The sequence below is a fragment of the Myotis brandtii genome, unplaced genomic scaffold (assembly GCF_000412655.1).
Source record: "Myotis brandtii unplaced genomic scaffold, ASM41265v1 scaffold920, whole genome shotgun sequence".
NCBI lineage: Eukaryota > Metazoa > Chordata > Mammalia > Chiroptera > Vespertilionidae > Myotis > Myotis brandtii.
Genome location: NW_005371792.1, coordinates 355,884 through 368,864, shown reverse-complemented (window position 1 = coordinate 368,864; position 12,981 = coordinate 355,884). Strand labels below are relative to the sequence as shown.

Below are 12,981 nucleotides of genomic sequence, written 5' to 3'. Positions count from 1 at the left end.
TGTTTTTCATTCCACTGGCACAAAGGTCTCTCTCAGGCATTGAACTGATGAAAGAAATAAAACTTTTCTATGCTTCACAGCATTACAACCTGAAAATATTCCCAAAGTACAGGGTCAGGCTGGCTCCACACCACCACAGATAGCTTTTATTAAAGCGGCAGTGTCACTCAATAATTGCTAAGGTAGTTCCTGTGGACCTGTGTCCTTGTACAGGGCCATAGGTCCTCAACAAAGAACTTACAACAATGTCCTCTGGCTAGATCTGGGAGGGCTGTAGCGCCCTCCGAATATGTGGCACTGAGGACAGGCTCCTCTGTACTGAAACAGGTCAGTAGCTGACTGACGGGGATGAAACCTGTGCACTCAAAATTGAGGTGCTGTGAGTGAGAAGGAATCTACAGATTGCCAAGTTCCACTGAACTTTGCTTCTGTAAGAAAAAAAATTCCTCCTGAATCACATATCTTCCCATTTTTACAGAAAATTCAGTTCCACTCATAATCTTCTTATGGAACCACCTTCGTATATTCGGTCCATCACTGACCAAAACATTATGTGGCACATGACTATAATGAAATTTTAATGATTATCTGAAAACTCACTAACAAAATTTTAGGAACAGATTACATTCAGACAATAAAGAAAATTTATATCTTAATTATTTTAAATAATTATATATCTAATCTGTTGGCAATGGTTTTGGAATAAAACCAAAATATCATCTTTTTATACATATATAATTTTTTACTGATTTCAGAGAGAAGGGAGAGGGAGAGAGTTAGAAACATCAATGAGAGAGAATCATTGACTGGCTGCCTCCTGCATGCCCCCTATTGGGGATCGAGCCCACAACCAGTCATGTGCCCTTGACCAGAATCAAACCTGGGATCCTTCAATCTACAGGCCAACACTCTAGCCACTGTATCAAACCAGCTAGGGCCAAAATACCATTGTTTTTAACTATGAATAAATGTATTGCACATACAGCCACCCTTACCCATACCTGAAGTCCCAGGAGTTCATCAATTGAAGTTTCTGGTTCAGTAGGGTTGCTATCTGTTTGCTTAGGTGCTTGAGCAATATTGTTGTCACTGTAATGCAGAAAGGAAAATTTTAGTATAGTTCCTAATTAGGCAAAAACAATTAGGCATTTTAAACATACATAGCTTACCTAGTCAAAAATTTATTAATGTTCTCTGCAAGCTTTTCTTGAAGAGATTTGTTGCTTAATATTTTTTCTCGTGCATTTTCAATAACCAGTTGCTGGAAAGGAAAGTCAGTATTAGCAAAAGGACAGATAGAATATTATGTTATTTATGAAACAAACAAACAAACACAAAAAAACAAAACCAATTAATGGAAGCTGGATAGTTTTAATAAATCTAGGTGGAAAATCAGAAGTTATGGTGGCTACCTCCAAATTAATACCCCAATACTACATTTTATACTTTATAAGTGTTCAAAGATCCTTCACCAACTCCTTCTGCAGCAATTACAAAATACAGTTAAAAATTCTAGTTTTTCATACAAGATTTTTAATAATCTGACTCCAATAAAATGCTCTATTATGATAGGTAATTCAACAACATTGTATTTACTGTTTCTTAAACATACAGCTGTTACTTCCTTGGTGCATTTGCATAAGTATCTATTCTGAAGGAGCTGTCTCTTACTGTTAAACTTCACCACTCTCTATCCCAAGCAATTCAACTACACAGTCTTTGTAAATATATCAATATTTTAAAACTCAGGAATATCTTCAATTGCAAAGTTTGGGAAAGTCACTTACTTTTTCTACTGCAAATGCATTTGGATCCTGGAAATTCCATATTGTTGACTGAGGTCCAGACAAAGTGCTATTTTTCCTTTGAGATTCACTGAAACACATTTTAAAAGCTAGTCTTTCAAGCAGTATGATTAAAAGATTCAATGGTAATTATATAAACATAGTATGTACATTATAAAAATAGACATAAATCTTAACATCATGATAAAAGAGATATTTTCTTGATTTGTGGTAGGAACAAAGAGCAGTAGAGTGGAAAAGAATTATAGTCTTGAATTAAAAACACACACATGAATTTGAAGTCTAGCATTACCACTTATTAGCTATGTGGTCTATAGAAAGGTAGGCTATTACCATCTGATTCACTTTATAATGGGTAAGACCAACTGCATTATTGGGTTTATGAAAGAATTGAATGAAATAAAGTATATGACTTTATAAATAGGTCAAGGTTCCTATAAATGTTAGATATTATTATAGTTGTTTTTCTATTTTATATGGTTAAGTGAGAAAGTTTGCCATAAAGAAAGCTGAGTTAGCCTTGAATGAGAGAAAATGACACTAAAAACTCTAACTAAAATACCCATGACATGGCAGGTGAAATATCAGGAAAAAAACACTCCCATTTTAAACTAATATCACTCTTTTCTGAATATCCTTCAAACAAAGACACATGGGTTAAGAAGGACAGAAGAAACTTTTCTCAGATTGTCTCTGAAAAGATCACCTACTAGCTCAGTGATGGCGAACCTATGACACGCATGTCAGAGGTGACACGCGAACTCATTTTTTTGGTTGATTTTTTTCTTTGTTAACATGGCATTTTATATATATATATATATATAGAGAGAGAGAGAGAGAGAGAGAGAGATCACAGCCAGAGAAGTCAGAAATCCAAGCACAAGAAGGATTTGATTCGGTGCTGTTTGCTTGAAGGTGGAAGGGGCCATGTGGCAAGGAATGTGGGCAGCCTCTAACAGTGATGGCGAGCCTATGACACGCGTGTCAGAGGTGACATGCGAACTCATTTTTTTGGTTGATTTTTCTTTGTTAAATGGCATTTAAATATATAAAATAAATATCAAAAATATAAGTCTTTGTTTTACTATGGTTGCAAATATCAAAAAATTTCTGTATGTGACACGGCACCAGAGTTAAGTTAGGGTTTTTCAAAATGCTAACACGCCGAGCTCAAAAGGTTCGCCATCACTGTACTAGCTATTGATTTAGGACTTAAATATGTGTTTGTTACCTTAAAACATGCCAGTATTACTTATATTCATTTAAAAAACATTTATTTAAAAAAAACCCAAGATAACAGCAATCTTAAGAAATACTTTTCTGTATCACTACAGAAAAAACATATTTCCAAAGGAAGTGATATGCCATTATTATTAAGACTAGAGGCCCAGTGCACGAAGTCGTGCATGGGTGGGGTCCCTTTGGGTGGCCTGTGGGGATCGGGTTTTGGAAATAGGCCCAAAACCCGCAATCCAACACCACCTGCAGCTCCTACCTGCTGCTCCGGCTCATCCCAGCCCCACTGCGCCTGCTGCGGCCTCGCGCCCAGTCAGTCCCAATTGGGAGAGGCTCATGCTGCTGCAGCTGCACTTGCCAGCCGTGAGCCCTGCGTCTGATGCCTGTGGGATCGGGCTGAAACCAACTCTCTGACATGTCCTGAGGGGTGCCAGATTGCAAGAGGGCACAGGCCAGGCTGAGGGACCCCACGGGTGCACGATCGGGCTGCAGAGGGACCACGGGAGGGCTCCAGGGTTTGTGTGGCTCAGTCTCGCCAGTTCCAATCGGGGCCAGCTGGCAGGGGAGGGACATGGCAGGCTGGCCAGCCGGGAAGGGACTGCAGGTGGGCTCCAGGGCGTGTCTGGATCATCTCGCTCAGTCCTGATCAGCCGGACCCCAGCAGCAAGCTAACCTACTGGTCGGAGCATCTGCCCCCTGGTCAGTGCACGTCAGAGTGAGCGGTGGAGCAGCCTTAGCATATCATTAGCATATTATGTTTTGATTGGTTGAACAGTTGACCAGACACTTAGCATATTAGGTTTTTATTATATAGGATGCCACCTGATTTCAGGGAGGTTACAATATAAAAAAAAACATGTTTTGAAATAGATATAATAGTAAATAGTTCCAAGAACTTAATCCAATCTTGTTATTATATTTCTAATGTAAACTTGTCCTTTTAAAAAGCATTTACCTTTTGCGTCTACCAGGAGACATTAAACTGGCATGAGTTTTCTTCTCCTGAGGACCAGGAATGATATTTAAAGTCTCTCCAGCTGTATTTCAAGAAAACAAAAAAATGAAACTGATTAGTTTTCTAAACTTGAATCAATGGAATAAGTAGCATTCCAAAATTTTATACATAATTCAGTTAGTATACTGACTATCTACTATGCACAAGATATTAGGATGAATAAAATATAGTACCTATGGCTTAAGGTTTTGCAATAAAACACAAAGTACAGTATAATTTCAAGAAAAGAATAGCATGGCAGAATGAAAACTATAAAAGGTATAAACTAAGTGTATAATACAGAGTATACATGCTAAGTGTTTTTACCCAGAGGTATAAAAGAAGTTGGAGAAAAGATGGAAATGAGAGAGAATGTAATGGATTGCAATGAATTTTAGCTGCACAGAAGAGAAAGACGACTGGTCTAGAAACAGAAAGCTGGCACCTCAATTCTAATCCCAACTCTGTTATTAACTAGCTTTTGCCCCTTAATATCATGTGTTTCAAGGTTTCAAGTATACAACAAGCAAGATGTACCCAGATAATTTCCAAGTTTATCACTAGCTTTAAGATTCAGCCAAGAGTATACAGGATTTTCAATATGTAGAGATGGAGGTGAATTGGAAAACACTCCTCATTCCAGAAGGGCAGGCCAGCATAAACAAAAATATAAGGCAGTGGAGAAATATAATGTGTATTCCTTTTAGAACAGACATAAGAATCCTAGATTAAAATATCTCATAGATTTAATAATATACTATTTCATGGCAAATTTATTGAAAGTCTTTCTTGCCTGTTTTGGGGGCTATTAATTTTACACTATGAGTATAAAGACAATAATATGTCATCTCATTTACACAATTTGATTAACAACAAAATTTATGAGCATAAAATTTAAACTTACTGGTCACAGTGTCTTGAGATTGTGAATGGTTAACCACTACAAAATTTGACCTCAAAGGAACTGAAGTTTGGCTAGTTGGCCGAATAACTTGTGTAGCTGTCAAGGGAGCAGTAGTAAACTGTCCTGAGAGGTACGGTAAAGTCAGCACCTCTGAACTGATGGGAGCTGCTTGAGATGCAAGCCTTCTCTGCCGTTTGATTTCTGCAATTCCACTTCTCGTTCGGGCTGAAACACAGGAGAATTTAAAAAATTGACCCAATGTCAGATTAGTGTGGGAATTTTAAGAAATCTACATGACCCATAGACTACTATTTAATATATTAGAATATTAGATCTATTGAAAAATAGCCGTTAAAAATATCAACTAAGTTTATGAGACGTCATAAGAAACTGAAGTAAATTACAACTATAATCTAAGAGTATATTTCTTCTGTTATAATTCATACTAATACCACCTACAAAAATCAGAAAACAAACTTATGAAATGAGAACAAAAATATGTAAATACACATAAGAGCCAATGAGAAAAACAGGGACTACAGTGTTTAAATGCATAGTTTTACAATAAATGAAGATGTTATTTCTTACTATGAGAATAACTATACTTAGAAAAGCAGTAGTTTAAACAAAATATACTTAGCACACATGTGGTATTAATTAAAATGTTCTTCTGACAGAGTTTAAAATAATTCTGAATATTATTTTGATTTAAAGTTGAATACCAACCTCTCTGATTGGCAGCAAACCCTGGGGAACCTTGCATGTTCCTAACAAATAAAACAAAGTAGTTAGATATTACGAAACTTCTCTTGCCAAGTTACACACTGATTTAGCTGCAGTCAGACTTGAAGGAAATTATGAGTTAAAAGGCAATAGATCAAAAATAAAACAAAACAAAAGGCAATAGATCTTTTTCAGACAAAAAAGACAAGCACATTTTTTTGGGGGGCGGGGGGAGAGTCAAATCTTATTTGTTTTAGCAGAAAAATAGTGACAAACACTCAAACACAAATAATTTTAATAATCAAGTTTCTATCTAATGTAATATGCACTAGAAAGCCTTGACATTCCATTAAGAGTACAATTTGACTTTAGGAACTCAATATATTTAAGAAAGCCATATATATAAAATTTTACAATTTCCAATTATCTATACAGGCAGTCCTTGGGTTACGTCGGACTCGACGTACGTTGTTTTGTGGTTACGTCGCCATCTCCCATTTACAGTATTTATATAAAAAAAAAAGTTCCGTCATTTCGACGTATGTACACATGTGCTTTATGTTTTTTATTATTTATTTACCACAAGTAAAGGTCAGGAATTGTTATCTTTCTTTTAAATTATTTTTACTGTTTCATTTCATTACTGCTGTGTATGTGCTCCATGTGAGCGATGTAGGTGGGTTCTGACTTACTGCGAAAATCACGTTACGTCGCATCATAGGAATGGATCTCTGACGTAACGGAGGACCTACTGTACTAATAAAAGGATACTATGCTAATTAGACCAGATAGACTGGACATCTTCCGGATGACCTTCCTGACAAAGCTGGGGGCGTGCCGGCCTGCAAATTGCCCGCGGCCCCTCGCCCAAGCCGGCTCTGCCCCGCAGCAGGAACCCCTACCCTGATGGGGGCATAGATGGCCTGCAAAATAAGCCCCTTGCCCAGGCCAGCCATGACCCCCAGTGGGGACCCCCACCCCAATTGGGGGTGTGGCCGGCCTGCAAACTGCCCATAGCCCCTCACCCAGGCTGGCTATGCCCCCAGTGGGGACCCCTAACCTGACTGGTGGCGGGGACGGCCAGGAAACCCTGCGGCCTCTCGCCCTGGCCAGCCGGGCCCCACCCGTGCACCAGGCCTCTATCCTATATAATCAAAGGGTAATATGCAAATTGACCCTAACTGCAGAATGACTAGAACAACCGCTGGACCAGTCACTATGAGGCACACTGACCACCTCTTGGTCCCTTTCCCTGGCCAGTAGGCTTTGATCGCCTGATGGCCACCTGCGGCGGGGGCAGGGCAGGTGAGTGGGCAGGAACAACTGACCTCTCGGTCCCTTCCCCTGGCCGTCAGGTACGGATCACCTAATGGTGAACGGGGAACCAGAGGTGGGTGGTGGTGGGGGGGCGGGGCCAGCTGTGGGCAGCTGGGGAATATGGCCCTGGTTGCAGGCCAGGCCTAGGGACCGTACACATGCACAAATTTCGTGCACCAGGCCTCTAGTCTATAATAATAGAAGTGTAATATGCAAATCGACCGAATAGCAGAACAACAGTCTGGATGACCACACTATGACACGCAATGGCACCAGGCCAGCCAAGGCAGGTGTGATGCGATTGGTCAGGGGGCCCCGCCATCACCCCATGATTGCCCCGCAGAGGGAGGCCCAGACCACTGATGCTGTGGTGGGTGCGTGGGGCCAGCCAGTGATTGCCCCGCAAAGGGAGGCCCAGGTCAGCCAAGTGATCGTACCCCATGCCTGTCGCCTGCAGAGGGAGGTGACCGGTGGTGGAGGAGGAGGGGCAGCGCCACATAGATGGCAAGCAGTGGCAGCGGTGGGGGCGGGGCCAGCTGCCCGCAGCTGGGGGAAGGAAATTCCCGATAGGCCCTGATCACCGGCCAGGCCTAGGGACCCTAGCCGAGGGGTCCCGGATTGCTAGGGCTCAGGCCGGGCTGAGGAACCCTGCCCCCCTGGGGCGTAAATTTCGTGCACTGGGCCTCTACTCTCTTATAACTTCAGAGGTGTCTTCCTAGAGAAATTCTGACTTCACATATGACTCCAGACATAAATACTTCAGAATACCAAAGCTGATTTCAAAGGACGCCCTGCTTTTATCAAATTTATGACTATGAAATTATTTCATCCAATCTCTAAAAAAATAAAGCAGACACATACGAAAATTCAGAATACAAGCTGATTCTCCTTTTATTATGATTTGGAGTTAAACAATCAGACACTGTACCACTGTCCTAGAATTCTGTCAAATAAGTCACTACCAACAAGAGCCACTTACTGAATCAAATACGTAGTTTTATTTACACAAACCAATCTTGGGAATACCTGGCAAAGGGCCTTTCCTTCATATGTAATACCCAGTCAATAAAATATCTCAGTAACTTCTACGTATTTATAGGTGTTAATTAAATTGTGAATATCTTTGAAGATTACTGGCAAAGGAAGAAAATATAAGAATCAAGAAAGGGAATAAAGGTAAGACTAGCAAATAAGATGTGTTACAGTTAGATATAAAACATTTGGAATAGTTTAGCAGTTTAAACTGAGGAAGGAAAATGAGGCCCCTGCTGAATTTAAGCGGGCTATTCACTTGTAGCTCTGGGAGAAAGGGTAAGAAAGTAAGGTTTTCATACTAGAGTCAATAAGAGATTTTATAAAATTAAAATCAATGGGGTTGTCATTCCAAGGAATTGACCTAGGTAGAAGATAATTAGTACTATGTGAAAATCTCAAAACAGAAGATTTCAGAAGTACTATTACTCAAGTTGCAGCCTTACGAGGGAAAATGGATGGGCATGGATTCCACACATCAATGCTCTGCAAATGTAATGGAAATGCAACTGTATAAGGGAATTCACAGAGGACTGGGATTAGAAGATTTGTATTGACACTAGAGTGGGATCAGATTGTTATGCCTAGATTTCAGGATCCCCAAAAGACCACACCAGGGAGCCAGCCGTGTCCGATACAAAAGCATAAGAATCTTTATTCAAGCTAGCTTGAGCTCCCCCCACACTCGCCGACACAGCGGCTGGGGCAAGAGAGGAGAGAGCTTTGTGGGTAGAGGGGTTGTATAGGAGGGTTGGAGTAAGGGGAGGAGAGAGGACTGTGGGCCCTGCCGACTGGCCAGGTGCAAGTCGGTGTCTTGTTACACAGGATGTGGTCGCATCTATGGCGCGCACTTCCCTTGATTATCATTGGTTAGTTTAAAGAAATCCTAGGTGTGGCTAGCAGAGGCTTGGACTTCCGGGAAGAAGGTTCTTGCTGAGCACATGGCTGCTGCCCAAAAATGGAGGATTCGGGGCAAGATGGAGAGCGTAGCCCTCGCCCTTTCAAGATCTGTATTCTGACCAGAAATCTGCCTATAAATTGCTATGGGAACTTGGAAGTGTTCAGTAAACTTCTCTAAGTCTCAATTTCCTCTTTTCTAAGGATTTTATTGCAGTATGAAATTATTTCAAGTTATTCCAATCAAAGACACAGAAGTAGAAATAACCTCTAGAGTAATTTCAAAATTAGATCAATGTTATATAAATGTACCAGGTGGGTTACAAGAAGATTTAAAAAACTCAGTGATTCTTATATGTTTGCATCCCAAAATCATTATGAAACAGGAATTTTAGGGGGTCTTAGGATATTTTAGAAATTAAGGGGACCATGGAAGAAACACAGGGCTGCAGAGCAGCAGAAGGTACATTTCCATAGAACAGGGGAGCTGAAAAGCTGCAGCAGGTACATTTCCATAGAATGAGGGAGCTGGGAACAGCAAAAGGTCTATATTTACAAAATAAAGAGAAGGAAGCCCTTCATCCAGAAGGAGAGGAAGAAAGCCCAAAGGGAACAGAAAAACAATAAGAAAGAAGTAGCGGGAGAACTTCACATGTCCCATGTGAGGTTTGACCTTTGAGCCTAGGAGTTACTATAGTAACAAGTCTAAGGGAATAGTGACCAATCAGAGGGGATACCAAGGCACCATATATAAGCCATAGGGAAAAGGAACTCAGTGGGACCCTTTCCCCCTCTCCACGTGGGAGTCCATTCTGTGGGACTCTTTCCCTCTCCCCACATGGGAGTCTGTACTTGTTCTTCAATAAATCTCCACCTTTGCTTACTACTTTCTGCCCATGGATTCATTCTTCAACTCTGGCAGACAAAGAACCTGGGTTCCAGTCCAAAAATTCCGTTTCAATTATATATATTCTGATAAGCTTATTACATAAGATTTTCATTACCTGATCTGAGAAAGTGTGTGGTCTAACTTCTTCCACAGAGATGACATAATTGCTGGGACGTGACTTGATGTTTCTAAATCATAAGAGAAAAAGTTTCTTTAAAAACCCCAGTTGGAAAAAATATATCATTTAATTTGACTATACAGAGAAAATGAATAAAGAAAAGTTAAACTTTTATTTCAGCTGTTGACATTATACTGGGAACTGAAACTATAATGAGATGGCTTTTTTTTCCTTAAGCCATTGAATATCAGATGCAATATGAGTGAAAATGGACATTTGTGAAATCTCTGAAGCTTAATTTCAGAGATTATCAATTTTATATCTTCTTTGAATTAAAGACAACCATTTTTTTTTTTTTGGCCCTAACCGGTTTGGCTCAGTGGATAGAGTGTCGGCCTCTGGACTGAAGAGTCCTAGGTTCGATTCCAGTCAAGGGCATGTACTTTGGTTTCGGGCACATCCCCAGTTAGGGGTGTGCAGGAGGCAGCTGATCAATGTTTCTCTCATCGATGTTTCTAACTCTCTATCCTTCTCCCTTCCTCTCTGTAAAAAATCAATAAAATATATTAAAAAAAAAAAATAAAGACAACCATTTTTTTAATCTTTCTTGTTGAGAGAATTACAGATGTCCTCCCCTAACCCCTCAGGCCTTTACAATCTTATTGTCTGTTTCCCTGGGCAATGCATATATGCATGTAAGTTAACCTCTTACTGGCCCACCTCTCTCCTTCCCTCTGAAAGGTGTCAGTCTGTTCCATGTTTCCATGCCTCTGCTTCTATTTTATTTGTCAGTTTATTTTGTTTACTTGATTCCACATATAAGTGAGATCATGTGACAAGGACAAACTATTTTTAAATCTCTGTTCTACCTGACATCATGTGATATTTGAAAGTGAATTAAAATAATTTGTAAAGGTTATGCAAATTCCTATGAGTATGGAAATTAGTTTTCGACATCTAATATTTTCATTTACAAAGCACTGTGATTGCTCAGCAACCCTTAAAAAAAGTCTTAACCAGTTACTATACTTTGAATCACAGGCAAATTCCTAAGAATGTCTTTTTTAGGATGTGCTCTAAAGCTATAATGATGGGAAACTCATAAGATGTTTAAAATCTTTCCCATCCAATATAATAAAAGGCTAATATGCAAATCGACGGAATGGCAGAACGACTGGTTGCTATGATGTGCACTGACAACCAGGGGGCAGACGATCAACTCAGGAGCTGCTTCCTGGTGGTCAGTGTAATCCCACAGGGGGAGCGCTGATCAGCCAGAAGCCCTGAGCAGGGTTCACGGCTGGCGAGTGCAGCGGCCATGGCAGCGCTAAGGATATCTGACTGCCAGCTTAGGCCTGCTCCCTGTGGGGAGCGGGTCTAAGCCATCAGTCAGACATCCTCCAAGGGCTCCAGGACCGTGCAAGGGTACAGGCCGGGCTGAGGAACACCCCCTGAGTGCACTAATTTCATGCATAGGGCCTCTAGTATATTTATAAAAACTCAAACCAGAGGAAGCTATTCAACATAAAAGTGGGATATAAACCCTTGTATTACAATCACATGTTGTTTCTGATGTCATTTACACTCTAAACATTCCTATATGATAGTTAAGAAACTTGGGGGGAAAAAATGTTGGCAGAAAGATCAAGAAACCTTCTTGAAGAATTAGAAATGAGATTCAGACCCTGAACTTCCAGAACTGTTACTACTTTCTGCAATTTCTAGTGTTGTAATCCTGGAAAAGTTATCTGGCTTCTCTAACCCTCAGTTTTCTAATACTTAAAAATAGGTTGAAACAAATAATCTCTTACTGAATTATTTCTTTTCTTGTAAAATATATATTTTTTGTTGATTTCAGAGAGAGAAACATCATGAGGAGAAAGTATCATTGATCAGCTGCCTCCTGCACACCCCCACTGGGGGATCGAGCTTGCAATCCGGGCACGTGCCCTGATCAGTAATCGAACCATGACCTCCTAGTTCATTAGTCAATGTTCAACCACTGAGCCATGCAGGCTGGGCTCTCACTGAATTACTTTAAGGACTAAGATAAAACGTTAGGAAGCATCTAGGCACAATGCTGCATACAGACAATACTCATTAAATGTTAAGTTAATTTTCTTTTGATATGTTATCATTTTATGCTAAAAGCTTTTTATTGCCAATTCTTTTGTTCATGTTGTAAGCTACAGAAATAATAAATATTAGAGAATAAACAATTTTAACTTTCTGCCTAAAACATTAATTTAGGATTCTTTTTTATTCTGATCAATAAAAGCCAGAGTTTTATGACTGGTTCCTGTGTCCAGATTTACACTACAAACTTCATTGTAACTGAGACAAGTTTTACGGTTTTTGTAAGGCGTTATTATCCTTTAAAAAGCATTTGTAATGAAAACAGATTAAGTACTGTGTAAAACAAACCAAAAAAATCTCTGAACGAGAATACTTACCTTTTGTTTTCATAGCTACATACTCATTCAAAATTGTTGTCAAGTTTTTTCCAAATAATGACTGAAAAGGAAAAGATCAAGCATTACCAAAACGACCAATAATTTCCCACCATGAAACATTTTGCTATATAAAAGTTAATAAAATATCTGGATTGCAGAGTAACTGATAAAGAAAGTATAAAGAGCAGATCATCTAAAATGAAAAGCCAATCAAATTAGGGGCTGCAAAAAATCTGCAGTTTATTTTTTCATTAGATTCCATATATTAGTGAAATAATATGGTATTTATCTTTCTCTGACTGGCTTATTTCACATCGCTCATCCATGCTTTTTTTATATAGCTGCAGAGTATTCCATTTTGTAAATATCCCATTGCTTTTTTATGCACTCATCTACTGATGGGCACTTGGGCTGCTTCCAGATCTTGGCTATCTACACTAATAAAAGAGAAACATGGTAATTGGCGTACGACCGCTACCCTTTTCATTGGCTAATCAGTGAGTATATGCAAATTAACTGACAACCAAGATGGCGGCTAATTTGCATATGTCGGCTCCAAGCCACAGACTGAGGCTTTAGGCCTGGGTCAGGGAGGAGCCAGCCAGCGATCGGC

At 39.8% G+C, this 12,981-nt stretch overlaps 1 protein-coding gene across 2 annotated transcripts in view; it reads right to left on the bottom strand.

Annotated features, from left to right (window-relative positions):
• The window catches only part of NPAT (nuclear protein, ataxia-telangiectasia locus), a 70,585-nt gene that overhangs the window by 18,671 nt on the left and 38,933 nt on the right, over nt 1–12,981 (bottom strand). For both annotated transcript variants that reach the window (XM_005885657.2, XM_014532890.1), the window contains exons 3-10: nt 12,369–12,429; nt 9,913–9,985; nt 5,666–5,706; nt 4,940–5,164; nt 3,997–4,078; nt 1,788–1,875; nt 1,170–1,261; nt 1,002–1,089 (exon numbers count right to left, since the gene is read on the bottom strand). In XM_005885657.2, the coding sequence (XP_005885719.1) occupies nt 1,002–1,089; nt 1,170–1,261; nt 1,788–1,875; nt 3,997–4,078; nt 4,940–5,164; nt 5,666–5,706; nt 9,913–9,985; nt 12,369–12,429 (750 nt within the window). The remainder of the gene's footprint in view (nt 1–1,001; nt 1,090–1,169; nt 1,262–1,787; nt 1,876–3,996; nt 4,079–4,939; nt 5,165–5,665; nt 5,707–9,912; nt 9,986–12,368; nt 12,430–12,981) is intronic.